Source organism: Bactrocera dorsalis, chromosome 2 (genome assembly GCF_023373825.1).
Source record: "Bactrocera dorsalis isolate Fly_Bdor chromosome 2, ASM2337382v1, whole genome shotgun sequence".
NCBI lineage: Eukaryota > Metazoa > Arthropoda > Insecta > Diptera > Tephritidae > Bactrocera > Bactrocera dorsalis.
In genome coordinates this window covers 73,237,774-73,255,386 of record NC_064304.1, presented here as the reverse complement: position 1 = coordinate 73,255,386, position 17,613 = coordinate 73,237,774, and the positions used below count along the sequence as shown (strand labels likewise).

The 17,613-nt window shown below is 37.1% G+C and overlaps 1 protein-coding gene across 2 annotated transcripts in view; it reads left to right on the top strand.

The window, feature by feature from the left end:
• Nucleotides 1-17,613, top strand: part of LOC115065857 (uncharacterized) — a 150,471-nt gene that overhangs the window by 119,982 nt on the left and 12,876 nt on the right. For both annotated transcript variants that reach the window (XM_049450169.1, XM_049450168.1), the window contains one exon: nucleotides 6,990-7,096. In XM_049450169.1, coding sequence (XP_049306126.1) covers nucleotides 6,990-7,096 — 107 coding nt within the window. The remainder of the gene's footprint in view (nucleotides 1-6,989; nucleotides 7,097-17,613) is intronic.

Genomic DNA, 17,613 nt, shown 5'->3' with positions numbered 1-17,613 from the left:
CCACCACCTGCGCTGCAAGACAGCATGCCTCAATCGGAACCAACACAACCGAAGGGTGACATTATGTCGGAACTAGGGGAAATGATCAAGAGGCTAAGAGTACTTACCTACTTCCGTCACAAGACGCCACGCACGCACCCAAAGCGAGTACAAAAGAGTCAAGGAGAGCAGACGAAATGCCCTCCTAAGGCTTACAGGAACAGACTCAACGCCGAAAACATCCCGCGAGAATGAGGAGCTGACGCGAAAGACCCCGCCTAAAAAAAAATCTAGCCAAGAGGAAGTCCAAAAGAGGAGCACTACGTGCAAGAGGAATAAAAGAAACATTCCTACAAAAGAACGGAAGGAAGAGGAAAAGGCAGATAAATGGAAACAGGTGAATTGAAAAACACAAAACCCGATTAAAAAGGCTGTTTTTGCTCCACGTGCGAGGCCCGATGCAATTATCATAGCGCGCACTGAAAGCAAGTCGTACAGCGATATGCTTAGAGCCGTCAAAAAGGAAGATGCTCTGAAAGAACTTGGCGAGAACGTTTCGCGGATTCGGAAAACGGTAAAAGGCGAAATATTGCTTGAAATGGAGAAGGCTCAGATGAAAAACACAGGAGCCTATGAAAGGGAGATATGCAAAGTTCTAGGCGACCAGGCGAAAATAAGAGCCCTAACCCACGAGGTATCAATGAAGATCAGAGACTTGGACGAAATCACCACCAAAGAGAACATAGCGGTGGCCACCAAAACCATCAGACAGGCGTTCGCAGGCACGCAGACAGCAGTCATCAGCCTTCCCACAGCGGACTCAGCGGACGGCTGCTTGACGCTCTCCAGATTGGATGGGTGGTCTGCAGAATAATGGAAAAGCCGATCCTCAGAAAGTGTTTCAGGTGCCTGGAATATGGCCATCTGGTGAGGGCATGTAGCAGTGAGGAAGATCGAAGCATATGTTGTGCTATATGTGGTGAAGAGAGACATTTCGCAAAGGACTGTGACAAAAGCCCATCGTGTGCAGCATGCAAAAGCAGCGGGAAAAAGGAGACCGGGCACCGGATCGGAAGCTAGAAGTATCCTCTATATTAAGCGGCATGTAAAAAGACAAAATGGGAGTTGTCCAAATCAATCTAAACCACTGTGAAGCGGCTCAAGAGCTGCTGAAACAAACAATATTCGAAGAAAAGATCGATGTGTCGATAGTGTGTGAGCAATACAAAAACATAAACGCTGGCACGTGGATCTCCGACAAGGAAAAGAAAGTTGCCATATGGGCCTTTGGGGCAACGCCTTCCAAGATAAACAGCTTCTGGGAGGATCTTACTATACACGAACGAAAATAGGTGGCATTTATTTCTACAGCTGTTATATCCTCCCGAGTGTGTTGCAAGGAGACTATAAAATAATTCTCGATGAGCTAGTACGAGACGCCTTCACTACCACGCCAAACGTGATAGCAGGCGATTTCAACGCATGGGCAATTGAATGGGGTAGTAGCTACACAAACAGACGGGGTAATGCTCTACTCAAAGCGTTTTCTGTCTTAGACGCCGTGCTGCTCAATACCGACAGTAAAATACTAGACATCACATTCGCCAGCAGCACTCTGGTTCGATCTACAAATTGGAAGGTGTGCGACTTTTACACACATAGCGATCACCTGGCCATCTTGTTGGAAATCCGAAAACAAACACAAACTCGATCCAGCGTCAAAAAAGCCGAATAAAGGATGGAAGGTGGAAACGTTCGATGAAGAAACTTTCAAACTTATGTTGGAGGGGGACTTAATGGTGTGATCAACGTTGACCGACAGGCTGCAAAACTGGTGAAGCACATAAGCAATGCCTGTGATGCTGCTATAAGTATGTAGGAAAAGGCACAACATAAACCAAAGGGCCGCATACTGGTGGGGGTTTTGCCCTTCGAATCGTTGTCCTTCATTCGTTCGCCAAGGTCGTCATCAAACGGGGGGTTTCCCTTCCGAAGCTTTCATTGGGGTCGCGTTTTACGTGGTGGTTCAGAAAACCCGCGCACAGCGCTGCGGAAGGGTTGTTTCGCTTTCTTACTTTAGTTCGTCTTCAATCGGATGGTCTTTGGCTACCCAGAGAATATATAGAATGGCTGTGTTTGGCCACTCCCAAGTGAATGGCAATCAGAGAACAGTCCTCACTTGCTTGAACTCCTACACATGGCTCCATCCTCCTTGTGTCTCTTATGACCAAAACTAGTTTAAATCCAATAGAAACTGTTTGAGCAAATAGGTACCGAATATTTGGACCCCTCTACCTATAGTTGATTTTGATCGAAAATTTCGGTTAATGTGTGATATATATAACTGGAAATAAAGGATAATTCTTCTCTTATAATGTCAGGAATGAATGTCACAAATGGGTTTAATCGGACCAATACTTCTTTTAGCCTTCGTATCCTTAATATAAACACTTTCGAGCTTCCGGGTGATTTCATACCGCATATATCGGCCAATATGTCCCAATGAAAATGAGAGAGTGTGTTTTATTCATAACTGTGTATCTTTGTTCCTAAAACATACATATGTATACATTTTAGCCATAATCTAGCCCCTATATAACTAATATCAGGATCTTCGAACGGCTGACTTTACTCCATATGATTAGTTTTACACCTAAAAATATTTCCCTGGCGTTGATTCTTGCAAGTGGCAAGGAGTAAATTTTTGGTTCCACTCTAACTTAGCCTTTCTTACTTGTTTTTTTTTTTGTTTACTTTTATGATTAACCTAAAGGTAAAGAAGGTAATCACATGTGATGGACACAAAACTTCTTACTTTAGTTGTCCTTCTTTGGCTACCCAGAGAATACTTGGTCTGGGACCGGAAGTCGTGAGCTGCTTAAGCTATATGTCAGAGAATCGCTGTGACCAATCCCAAGTGAATAGAAATCAGAGAACTTTCCTGACTTGAGTGAATTTCTACACATTACTCTATCCTCCAGTGTTATGCACTGTAGTTTTTGTGCTTTCATATTTTGTGACCAAAGTCTCACATTACAACTCTATTTCTATCATTGCGTTTGTTACAGGAGGAGATCTAGAAATATTTTTTTGGGGTGAAATAAATATTTACTTGAAACATGAAGATTATTTTATTAAATATGGTAGGTCTTATACAGTTTAATATCATGGTAGAAACATTGTAATTAAAATTGAAAGAACACATTATAAATCTTGGACATGCGGGTGACATTCTTTATTGGAATACATAATGCTATAGTCAGTTCGTTTGAATAGAAAAATTTCACAAAGCAAAACGATGTGAGAATCTTTCGATAACTTCTTCTACAGTGATTTCAATATCAGAATGCTTGTGCAGCAACGCCAAACCGATCAATCTATCTTGAAGCATGTGCATCCTCAACCACGTTTTTATGTTGCGAAGTGTTGAAAAAGAGCGGTCAGAGCTCGTATTCGCCACAGATAGTATACAGAATAAGCGAAGGAATCTACGAGTCATGGCGTATTATTCAACATCGCAGTTCTTCAACGTTTCCAATGTAGTAATCTGTTATCTTTTGACTTTCTGCCCCTCAAGGCACTTTCAGTGATCAAGGCCTTTGAATCTATTATATCTATAAGCAGTCAATTAGATTTTCCATTTCCTTGGTTTTCAAAGCACATACTTTTTCTGGAAGAAACAAAATCAGTTAAAATACTCTCTGGAAAAGCGCGTCTTCACATCTTTGCCGATTGTATCCAACAGAGGAATGTACACTGAGACCCTGTAGTATTCTTCGCAAGTTCTTACGCAAAGATTTTCGCATTTTGTTTGTCGGCCGTAGATTCTTGAGTTTTCTTCGTAAACTTTCAGTTCTGCCGCCATTTTTATCGTGTTTTAATAAATTAATCGAAAATGTTCCTAGCGTTTTATCTTCGATTTAGGAATGTTACAAGCAGTGTTTCTGTCATAAATATTTGATCGATCGACTCTTTCTGAAAAATCCCGCTGAGTGAATGAGTTAGAGATAGAATATAACATGGACAAAAATTACTAGTTATACATAAATTGAAATTTGAACACGGCTGCGATGAGTATCGTTGCTTTTCCCGCTGTTTCCTTATAGCATTGCATACCATTTCGATTAATCGTATCTTAACAGATTTGGAAATACTGCTGTTCTGTTGCTTCTTTTCTTATTTCGTTGACTGATCTGATATCTGACAGCATAACAGCACACGCATCTGTTTCGGTAGTAAGATTCATTTTTTCATTTCTACAAGAACGATTCGTCTCAGGTGAACTGCTTTGAGAGATAACTCTTTGTCAGTTTGTGTGTATTCGCTAACAGTCATAGGAGACAAAGTTTCATCTTCTACTTCGGAGTCATCGGACTGTCTTCTACAGCATGATTTTTCGACAGCTCAACAAATGCATCCAAAAACGTCATAAAATCTTCCCTACGCAAGTTTAGCAGAAGTGAAATTGGCAAAAAGGAGTATGAGGTTAACCTGAAACAATCAAACATTTAAAACCCCCCATTTTCCTCTTCTGAATCTGCCACTATGTAAAGGCGGGGAAATATTTTCAGGTGTTGGAAAGTTTTACATCGATATTTCTAACCAATTAAAAAGTCGTTATTCAACTCAAAGAATAAGTGTATTAAAATTGTAGTTCATTTCTTATTACTTTATACTATAAGTCATTGACTCTCTTAGTTTCAAACCTAAAATCCAACTATTACAAATCTTTATATTCATTACTAGCTGACCCCGCAGCCGTTGTCCTGCGTGAAATTATATAGTTTGAAATGAAAAGAAAGTTAAATTTATCATTTCATTTTTTTTTTAATGTAACGCAGCTTTATAAACAACATTTTTTGGTTTCTGTTCCGGTGTACAGAAAAGATGGTTTTCCGACTCGTGAGTACGCTACAGCCGTGTGAAAAACATAGCATTTCCAAATTTATACCTCAACAACATCGGTATTTTTGGCAGCTAACATTGTGCGTGCACTTAAGGAATCGTAGTTATGATAATTTGGTCAATGTCCGAACATTTGTGATGAGTTCATCCTTCGTGAATTGATAAAGGGAAGATGGAATTGATATCGAACCACCGGAAGTATCAACCGAAATTGTACCATTTCCAATTTTTAGCGAAGACGATGTAAAATGTCTTTGACAATGTCGATGTTTATATCGAAAAGTATGCGAACTTCATTTTCATCCCAGTGATTAACGTGTTCCAGCATTTGTAATTGCTGGCTTACTTCTCCACAACTTGCACACATCGAACCATTCACAGTAAGCAATGACTCAAATAAAGTTGAACCGCGTGTATTAATCAATAGCAGCCGAAGGTAAAAACAATCGTTGTTTTTCGGGTGGATTGTGTAAATTCGTCCTAATGCATTAGATGATAAGACACCTGAATGTCAATCTACTGGTTGGCCTTGCTTTCTTTTCGAATTGAGCAATGTTCTCACAAACGCATCACTGACGAATGTTGAGAAAAAACTCGTCAATGTTAATTTTGTTGCTGGCGATGTTTCCACTGGCTATACTGTATTCTCTGGGTTGAAATACACTCTTTGGCCATTCTCCAAACTAACTACGAGACGCACAACAGTCGGAAAACGTTCATGAATTGCAAAAGTAAATATCCTACAAGACCAATAAATAATAATAAACTACTTATATGGTGTCCCAAAATGAACACAGGACTTAAATTTGTCGCAATTTCAAAGTTGACGAGATAAACACACTATTCCAATCATATTTTTTATGAAATTTTCAAACTACGGGCGTCAATATTATTTAAATATTACTACATAAATGGCGAAAATTTTAAATCTTGAGTTATTTATAATATATGAAGATGTTCACCTAATTTCTTTAAAGTGTCACACATATCGAGTAACCACAGTTTATATTAAGTTAGCTGGAAAGAGAACATTATTTGGCATATTCGGGCTAAGTAAAAGTCTGAAATGGTTGCATTAATAAAGTATGTACAGTAAATTCAGCTATCCTCATGTCAGTTATCTGGAGGCAAGGAATGGGAAGTCCGCTTTCGACCATTTACAGAGACGAGATTTTAACATAAAATTGGGAAAATAATATTATATACCAAACACGGATGAAATTGGTTGAAATGTTTCTGTAATTTTTCTTTAACAAGTTAAAATGTTTTTAGTAATTTTCAATATAGTTTCCCGCCTAACAACATTATGTTAAATCAAGATAGATCTTGTTTTTATTCAAGTTATCGCTTGCAAAATCAAACGTCTTTTAGAATTCAAAAGCTTAGGTAGATCTTAAGGGAACAATTTTTAGATGTTACCACTAGATTACAAAATACTCGTAAGCCCAAATCTGTGGTGAGTTGTTCAAAATAGTCTTTTATAAATGAAAATCGGTTAGAAAATCTTTATACTGCCATTTAAGGACGTATAATAAGTAACCCTGAAGTGGAACTAAAATTTATACCAGTATGTTTAGGAAAAATATATGGTTTAAGGAATATATTACATGGATGATGTTCAGAAAATGATCTCCTAGGTGACAAATCCCATAGCAAATTCAGTTGGAGCCCTGTCTAATATGTGGGAATATTTCAAATAAATGTTTTTAATTTTGATAGATCTATACTTTAGGCACTATAGTGCAGTCATTTAAGCTTAAATTAGGTAAGAATCTCGGAATTCGATATACCCATTTCTATGTATGTAAATAGTAATCTTGAAACTTTTATGCGACATACAACTAAACTAAATTATAACCAATAGGTTTCGTTAATAATAAGATGTAAGCTTGAAAAGGCCGATCATTTAATTTAATATGATATTACATTTTCATTAAAAATAGATTTATAATATAAGATTTTGCTAAGATCGCTTTTCACAAAATATTTCATAATGTGTTAATTACGTAAATTTATTAGAACAGCTGTTGATGCCATTATTTATTTGGATATATAAGGATGCATTATTTAGATTTTTTCATTAATAACAAATTTATATTTTACAGTGCAGGCATTACTTGGATATCAAACTACAAGCAAATAGTGCCTTCAAAACTTAAATATTCCAGACAACACTTGGACAATTTAAGAGCGGTTATTATTGGAGTATTAGGTAATTTAAAGTTGAATAAAATAATTTTAAACTTTAATTACAGATCAAAATTAAAAATCGGAGGAATCGGTATTTTAAAAATATTTTGCTGAATTTAAGAAGTCATAATCAGATTTTGCTAATTATGAATTTCTATTATCCTTTACTTGCTGCAGAAATATCAAATTTAGACGACTGTTCAAATCCAGTTGTTTTTAGTATTTTCGAGTGTCGGAGTTTTAATTGAATGAATATATTTGACGAATATGTGTACTAAATTTTATTAATATATACGAGGTTTGACAATTAAGTAATGAGACTGCTTGTGGCAAGCCTGTGACCTTGAAATTCCCTTTCTCTTTTTCCGGCATCCCTCCCCTCTCTATTGATATAAGTTAACACAACATAAATTCGCTGACAACAATGTCTGCATAATTTGGAGTCAACTTACATTTGAGACTCCTATTGCACTTTTAGCTTAATGGAATGCGCTACACGCGCATCCGCTCTCCCAATTTTGATGACTAGGCACTTATAGGCTTAGCTTCATAACAACCGACAATAGAATTAAGTTTTCAGTTTTGTAATAAAGCTCAACATAAGCACATAGTGCTGCCAAGTAAAAACTCATTGTTTTATTTTATGTGGCGCCCGAGCAGTGACCGCGAAAGTTAGTTTAAAATCGCGAATGTAAACCAGTGAACAATTTTGAATTAACGAATAAATTCGCGTTTCCAATTAAAAACTTCTGGTAGTTGGCCCCTTAGTAATAACATAATCCTTGTTTACGAAAAGGACGGTCCGTACGGACTTTAAAAGTTTAAAGTGGAAAATAACAAGAATTAAAAAAAAATTAAAATTCTACATCAAAATCGTGTGAAATTTTTTTTTTAAATAAATAAGCAACAAATAAAATACAATGAAATTAGATCATAAAATAAAAATAAAAGAATAATAAAATATTTCTAAGACTGCAAATGTCGGACTATCAATTTAAATAGATTACCAAACCATGCTAAAGAAATCGACAAATAAGTGCCAAAAGCAAATAAGGCTAAAAAAAAAATCAAAATATAAAACTAAAGAATAACGAATAAACAACAACATCATCAAACCATTTACTACTATCAGCCCCAGCAGTGTTGTTAACCACCAATCAACATTCATCGATCCAGTGTTGACAACAAATTTACTACTTATCAGCCTCAACAGCATTGTTAGCCAGAAATCAACCTCAGCAATTTAAGGACATAATGCAGCGGCTAGGATTAATGTAAGCTATTGATCAATAAAATGATTTTTTACTAAATAGATAAAATAAGAAAAAATTATTAGAAATATAATATTTTTATATCCGTAAACAAGCGATAAACTTTAGAAGAAATAATATTAATAAATTGTTAAGAAAAGGTTCATATTTTTCATCCTTCAAACGTAAAAAAAGATAGTGAATTAAAAATGAGTCAGGCAGAACAAATAGCATCGAAATTTCGAGATTAAATCTGCACTCATTCAGCACTAACGTTTCCCCTCCTAACATCCCTTCCATATCGGAAGCAGTTTCGGCCATACTACACCCACAAACCGAAGAAGAAGTTGAACATCCTGTAGATTTTAGCGTTAACGTGGACGCATCCGAAAGAGTTCCGGATGTGGTAAAATATTTAAGAGAATTTTCGGGTAAAAACGGAGAATTCAGTTCATGGCGGAAATCGGTAGATAGAATATTATTAATGTACGGACAGAATAAGAACACCGCAAAATATTTTGCTATCCTGCATACAATAAGACCCAAGATAGTTGGCGAAGCTGACACAGCCCTTGAGTCTTACCGCACCCTATTAAATTGGGGTAAGATAAAGAAATGTCTGATGCTACATTACTCAGACAAGCGACACGTTAGCACGTTGGAATATCAAATGACAACACTTGCTCAACGGGGTAGCACTGTTGAAGAATTTTACCAACAATTATTGGCTTGAGTTAGGTGAATAAGCTTTATATGCCATGACAACAACATATAGAGAAAAGGCACTTGACACGTTTATAAGAGGTCTGAATGGTGCCTTACCCAGTCTGTTAAGTGTAAAGGAACCAACCAGTTTACCACAGGCTCTCCACATGTGTCTCAAATTAGGCAACATGAATTACAGGACGAACCATGCAAATAGTATCAGTCGCTTGCCGACCAATACCAAACCTATTAACCACAATCAACCAATGTCATACTCATTCAAACCCCAAGTTAGACCCTTTTACCCAGAACTTACAAATGTTCACAACCAATCCCCTAGACAAAGTTCGTATCATCAGTATGGACAAAACCGACACTACGTCACAGTGCAACCAAACTTTAGACCACCTCTTCCTCCAAAACCTCCTACACCAATGAAAGTTGATCTCTCTCTTCAAACGAAGCAAATAAATTATCAGAATAGGCCTCAGTATCAACAAAAACAAACATTTAATAATAAGCAGCAAACATTCAGTAACACACCACAGCCATTTAGTAATGAACTAGCGCAGGCTAGTAATAATCAAGCTAGCAAGAGACCACCATCACAGATAATACAGACTCCTAATAAAATGCAACGAATCTACAATACAGAAGTTACAGAAACTGACGCAATAGAATACGACCACGAAATATTAGAATATCCTGAAGGAGTCCTCGCATGACTACAAACCCGAATACAACGAAGAACAAGAAGTGATCGAAGCAAACCTTAGTGACAATATCAATTTTTTAGACTAAGCTCCTCATTGCCATACTAACGTTTCAAAATGAAAAATGGCAATGAACTAAAATTTTTATTAGATACCGGATCGAACAAAAATTATATTAGTCCAACTTATATTAGGAACTCCATTCCGAATAAACACTTCATTGCAAATTCTGTTGGGGGACCCGCCAAAATTACTCATCACGCTAATATCAGTGTTTTCGGATGATGAAATAGGTAAATTAAAATTTCACATTTTGCCCAAGTTAAGAACCTTTGATGCCATAGTAGGTAACGATACAATGAAAAGTTTAAACGCAGTAATTTTTTTACTAAGGACAACTATTTTACATTACTCAATAAATACGAACACTCTATCCACCAGTTAGCAATTAATTCTATTGCGCACACTACATTAAGGCTAAATCATTTGATTCCCGAAGATAACGAAAAATTAAAACAACTCTTTAACTCTTGCCCAAAACTATTTGCTGAACTAGATAAAAAATTAACATATGTCACGAACGTTAGAGCCGAAATTAGGACTAAAAGCGATAGGCTAATATATTCCAAAACTTACCCGTATCCAATGTCTTTAAAAAAAGAAATAGACAAACAAATTGAGGAATTACTTAAAGATGGCATTATTCGACCATCGAAATCTCCGTACAATTCTCCGGTATGGGTCGTATCGAAGAAAGAAGACGCCTCAGGATTGAAAAAATTCCGTATAGTAATCGACTATCGTAAATTGAACGAGGATACCATCGCAGATAAATATCCCATTCCAGATATTACCACTATTCTAACTAATCTAGGATCAAATAAATATTTTTCTACAATTGACTTTAAGAGTGGATTCCATCAGATTGCTCACAGCAGATATTGAGAAGACCGCTTTCTCCATTGCCAATGGGAAATTCGAATTTACTCGACTTCCATTTGGCTTAAGAAATGCGCCAGCCATTTTCCAACGCACTTTGGATGATGTGCTACGAAAACACATCGGCGTTCGGTGCTACGTTTATGTCGACGACATAATTATCTTTAGCAAAAGTAAAGAAGATCATTTTAGAAGTCTTAAAATTATATTTGACACTCTCGAAAAAGCGCATTTAAAGGTACAGTTCGATAAATGTGAATTTATCAAAAAGGAAATCGAATTCCTCGGTATAATAGTTGGCCAACATGGAATTCGTACTACACAAAAAAAGATAGAAGCTATAATAAGTTTTCCACGTCCCAAAACTGTCCATGACTTGCGTATGCACAAATTGCAAAACCCCTGACTGAAATACTGAGAGGAGAGCTGGAAAGAGTTTCCAAAAATCAGTCAAAGAAGACACTTTTAAATTTAACAGCAAAACAAGTAGAAGCTTTCAAAGACCTGAAAAATTGCTTGACATCACAAGATGTTATACTTCACTATCCAGATTTCGAAAAAGCTTTTGAGCTTACCACGGATGCTTCAAATTATGCTTTAGGAGCCGTATCCTAGGAGCAATATCCTTTCTGTCAAGAACTCTAAGCAGAGCAGATGAAACTTTTGCCTCCAATGAAAAGAAATGTTGGCAATAATTTGGGCCCTACAGTCCCTGAAATACTTCCTGTACGGATCAAAAAAGGTTAAGATTTACACTGATCACCAACCATTGACCTTTGCTCTCAGCAACAAAAATACAAATGCAAAAATGAAAAGATGGAAGGCACAATTGCAAGAATATAATATAATCATTTAAAAACCAGGCAGCGCAAACATCGTCGCAGACCTACTCTCACGACCACCAATCGCTAATTTAAATTCAATGACTGTCCACAGTAGTGACAGCTCTTCCGAAATTTAATTTTTTCAGTAGAAATACCCATTAACGTCTTCAAAAACCAAATTTTCATATCAGAAGATTCCAAACATTCATACAAATTCGAAATAGTTTTCCCTACGTACCATAGGCACCTAATAACCGAAACCACCTACAATGAAGAATCGCTAAAATCGCTTTTAAGTAAATATCTTAATCCATCTGTAATCAATGGTATAAAAACAACAGAACCCATTATGCTAAAAATCAATCTACCCTCTACATTTTGCAAATTGCAAAATTCGTTTCACACAAATAGTAGTCGAAGATATTACTAATACCGAGGCCCAAGATAAAATAGTAATCGAGGAACATAATCGTGCTCACCGAAATTAAAAAGAAAATAAGAAAATATTTTGGAAAAATATTATTTCCCCGCTATGTCGAGAAAAAAAATCACAAAATGATGCAAGGTTTGTAGAAAATAAATATGATCTTCACCCAAACAATGCAAAATTGGGAGCTACACCCTTACCAGAATATCCAGGCCATACTATTCATATAGATTTTTTCTCAACTGACAAACATAAAGTACTGACTTCTATTGACAAGTTTTCCAAATTAGCCATTATAAAGAAAATAGACGGGAAAAGCATAGACAGTATAAAAAACCCTTAAGAGAAATAATATTTTACTTTGGAGTTCCGAAGGCTATAGTTTTCGATAACGAAAAGACATTTAATTCTCAATCAATAACATTCATGTTGGAAAATGAATTCAATATGAAAATATTCACTGCACCACTCTATAAAACGTAGTTTCAATCAAAGTCACTCCGTAAATAAAGTAGGTAAGTACGTGCGGTAATGCGTATGGGCCAGTTTCGTGGTTTCTTTTAAATTCACTCGGGTGCGTGCAATTTTTTGTTTCACTCCGAGTTTGTTCGGCTCGTGTTCAATATAATGATTTCGGACGCTTGCTAATACGGTTCAACAATCATTGTTTTGAACAAGAACAACACTAAACTCGCAAAAATCAACTCGTATGATTTTGCTCATGCTCGCAGCAAATGGCACTTTTTCTGCACAGATGAAATGTGAGAAGAACGACAACAAAAACAAGCTACAACAACAAGCTGCAGTTCGTGGAACGCATGGGGTTGAAATTTTGAACCAAAGACTCAAGATGCTCGGAATGATATGTACGGCAAAATGAGTTGATATTTACTTATCAGTGTTTTTTCAGTGAGTTGAGTTGAATGAAAAAGTTCGCGTATGAGTAAATCAACATAATAGTAATTTTTGCAGTTCTCTGGTATGGGCGCTATCATTTGCAATGCAAAGACAACTCACACACTCGGTCTCGCGGCGGCGCGACGCGACGTGCGGCCGGGGCGTGCAGGGGTCAGGGTCCTGCGGGGGTGTATGAAGGGTCACTCCCGGACTGCTCGCGCCTTGTGATTTCGGACATATTTATTGTGGATGAACCTCGATAAAATGTAGGTATAAAATGAAATGCCAGCAGAGGACGGAGGCCCCTGGAGAACAGAGGCCCCAAGCACGTGCTTGTAGTGCTTATACGTTAATCCGCCACTGGACGGAAGACACGTCTCCAGTATATTCGATGTGCGTGAGTTAATTTTTACATTGAGTAAAGATGAGTCAAAAGAATATATTTTGAGCTGCTCCGAAATGTGTTCTCTTTATTTATACTCTTAAGACTAACTTATTACATGATTCTTACTTCTATTTATACTAACTAGTATATTTACTTATTACTAGTTGTTAGTTTGTTTAGATACATATTATATTATTTGTTTAGGTTTGTTTACATATATATTGTTTGCTTAGATACATTTGTTTTTTTTTTAAGATAAGGTTTTTGTGGTATTCAAACTCAATGTTGTTTTGATACTTTTTTGTTTAGGATTGTGTGTTGTAGAGATAGTGCATTTCAATTGTTCCAACTCAACGTTGTTTTAATGCATTCTATTTACTGAAACAAAAGATTGTTTTGTTGTTTGTTACTATTATAAGAAATACGTCCCTTAACTCGTGCGCTCCAAGGCCCTAACATCGACTCGGACCACTATCTTGTTACAGCCATGATTCGCACCCGCCTCTACGCAGCGCACGTCAGCAAACACAAGGAAGGTTCCATGTCGAGAAGCTGCAATCACAACAGACAGCCGAACGGTTTTCTACTCGGCTTACACTCCTGCTCTCTGAGAGCTCTTGTCAACAACTTGGTGTAAGGGAACTGCGGGATGGCATTGCAAGCTCCTTACACACAACTGCTACCGAAACCATTGGTTTTCGGAAAATGCAAAAGAACAGCTGGTACGACGAAGAGTGCCGTATCGCAGCGGAAAAAAAACAGGCGGTTTACCTCGCAACGTTACGATTGACCACAACACGTGCGGGATGGGATAGATACCGAGAGTTGAAGAGGGAAGCGAGACACATTTGCAGACAGAAAAAGAAAGAGACCGAAATGCATGACTACGAAGAGCTTGATAAGGAGAAGGCGACCACATTTACCCAATCGATGACGATGGAGCAGACGTTCCATTGCCCAACCATGAAGAAGTTCGATTAGCAAATAACCGTCCGAAGAACAACAAAGCTGCGAGGGCCGATGGATTGCCGGCCGAGCTATTCAAACACGCGGCGAAGAACGGACAAGGAGCATGCATCAGCTTCTTTGTAAAACATGGTCGGACGAAAGCATGCCTAACGATTGGAAATTGAATGTGCTCTGCCCAATCCACAAAATGGGGGACCCCACAATTTACTCCAACTACCGTGGGATAAGTCTCCTAAACATCGCATATAAGGTTCAATCGAACGTATTGTGTGAAAGATTAAAGACCGATTGGACCTTATCAGTTTGGCTTTACACCTGGCAAATCAACAACTGACCAGATATTTACCATGCGCCAAATACTGGAAAATACCCGTGAAAAGAGAATCGGCAATCACCAACTCTTCCTCAAATTCAAAGCTGCTTTCGACAGCACGAAAATGACTTGCCTCTATGCCGCGATGTCAGAATTTGGTATCCCCGCAAAACTAATACAGCCATGTAAATTAACGTTGAGCAACACTAAAAGCTCCATCAGGATCGGCAAGGACCTCTCCGATCCGTTCGATACCAAACGAGGTTTCAGACAAAGCCTCAACACCCGTGCAGTTAGTTCTGCTTTCTCCAGACTGAACAAGGAAGCAAATCAGATGGGTCTGGCAGTGAACGACAGCAAGACGAAATGTCTTCTGTCATCAAACAAACAGTCGTCGCACTCGCGACTTAGCACTCACGTCACTGTTGACAGTCATGCCTTTGAAGGTGTAGATAGTTTCGTATATTTGGGAACCAGTGTAAACGCCACCAACAATGTCAGCCTGGAAATCCAACGCAGGATAACTCTTGCCAACAGGTGCTACTTCGGACTGAGTAGGCAATTGAGAAGCGAGGTCCTCTCGTGACGAACAAAAACAAAACTCTATATGACTCTATAAGTCGCTCATAATTCCCGTCCTGGTATATGGTGCAGAGGGTTGAACGATGTCAACAACGGATGAGGCGACGTTGCGAGTTTTCGAGACCAAAGTTCTGCGAAAGATTTATGGTCCTTTGCTCGTTGGCCACGGCGAATATCGCATTCGATGGAACGATGAGCTGTACGAAATCTACGACGACATTGACATAGTGCACCGAATTAAAAGACAGCGGCTACGCTGGCTAGGTCATGTTGTCCGGATGGACGATGATACTCCAGCTCTGAAAGTATTCGACGCACTACCCGCCGAAGGAAGCAAAGGAAGAGGAAGACCTCCACTCCGCTGGAAGTACTAAGTGGAGAAGGACCTGGCTTCGCTTGGAATATCCAATTGGCGCCATGTAGCGAAAAGAAGGAACGACTGGCGCGCTGTTGTTAACTCGGCTATAATCGCGTAAGCGGTTTCTACGCCAATTAAGAAGAAGAAGAAGATTCTTCTATGTTGGAAAACTTGGAGGATAAACTGCGGAAAATGTATCAATCAAACATATTATAGATGATGCTGAATACAGCATCTTTTTCAAGTTCTCTATCCACCCGCGTCGCTTCAAATTTAGCACTTTTAGTTATGGATGTGATTGAATTTTTTAACAATTTAATATTTAGTACATACGGTGATGTAGTTTGTAACTTCAGGGGCATAATTTATTATATTCGAAAATGGGAATAGTCTTTAATTTTGTTTCTGAATTGAAATGGCAAATTTCGAGATTATATTTCTGTTACTTTTATATTTTTAGCCTTTCTGGCGGAATTTTTCCCCATTTCCCCCATCTAAATACGCCATTGCCATTGATGCAAAGGTACTTAAGCTAAAAAATTTCATAACAGTCTGCAGAACAAAAGCAAACCTCTAGCAGTCTTATAATTTTGAAACGCGTACTTTATGCATTTTCTTTCCTAATTTTTAAAGGTGTATGTTTTTGATATTCAAATATTTTCTAAGATTACACTTGTCAGTACAAAAGTTTCATGGCAAAAACTTTCTTCAAAATACTTACCTGTTATACTTAATTTGATCGGTATTATAATTTTGTAACAGAGTATATATAATTTTGTCTTTTGGTAACAAAATTTTTTATATTCATGCTTCTATACACATTTGGTTGTAATTGCTTAAAGGTAGTCCCTGAGGTACAGTGTTTTATCTAAAAGACGACGGTGCGACGCCTCCTTTCTTGGATATTAAATTTAATGTTTTGGCGCATTTATTTAGTGAGTTATCGCACTTTTGGTTGCTTTTAACAAAACCATTGCATTGGTTTTGAAGAAACGTCAAAGGGGCGTATAAGTATAAATAAAACTAAGTACGAGTATAAATAAAACTGATTAGATTCCGATCCTCTGGTTGACTTTTTACATCTAAAGGCATTTCTCTGGCGTTGATTCTTGCAATTGGCAAGAATAATAAAGGTTAAGAGGGTAATTCCATTTGATGGACTCAAAGATCGATTCTCTTTTTTTCATAAACTGAATTTTTAACATGTCTACAATACGGTAGAAACATGTTTTTTTCTTTAATTCTACGTCGCTTTAAATATATAGCAGTTTGAAGATAGAACTGAGTGGAGCGCTGAGTGGCGGCTTTGAAACCTTAAACGTTTTTATTTTTCAAATCTGTGTTTTCAAACTTTCCTCCATCGTATCTTAAAAACCTTGAAATTTTAAAAGGACACTCAGCACATATAAACGCATGGAATAAAGTAACATAAGTCAAAAATTCCCAAAATTCAAATTTTCAATTTTTTATAGGAAAAAACAAAAAACAGGATAATTAAAAACTTTTTTTAAATGTCTACCTAAAGTCCAACTTATGGTATATTCATTTGTTATTGGTCATTTCGGGCAGTTAGCTTACAGAATAAAACGCCGCAAATTCTTTTTATTTCAAATACGTAAATCAGCCGGAAGAGTTTAGGAAGTGTGAACCAATTTTTTCGAGGCGAGGCGCCCAAAGTACTGTTACTTATGTTATTCAGAATATCTTTAGCTGAAAATTCATATCTATACTGCCGAAATATATGTACTTTAAATAATAATATACATGTTAATGAAGTTGAAGCTCTATATATTTATTGTTCGTAGGAAAAAAATCTTAGAAATTTCTAAAAATAGGTCATCACATGAGATGGCCTCCTTAACTTAATTTGTTTGGAAAAAACGTGATAAAAAATAACTTTATGTAATTTTTTTAAGAAAAATCAATTTTAACAATTGTGGATATAAATATGTATTGTATTAATTTGTGGTGCGTACTTTTGCATTGACATATCCACTGAATTTTTTGTCTATGATACGTTAATATATAATATTTAATATTATTTTTAAACGTATAGTTATTCTTTATGAACGTTTGTACAGTACATACCTACATACATATCTAGTCTTCAGAAGAACAAACTATGAGTACATACAGGTATATCATGTGACGGTAATAGTTGAATTTGGATACAGTGT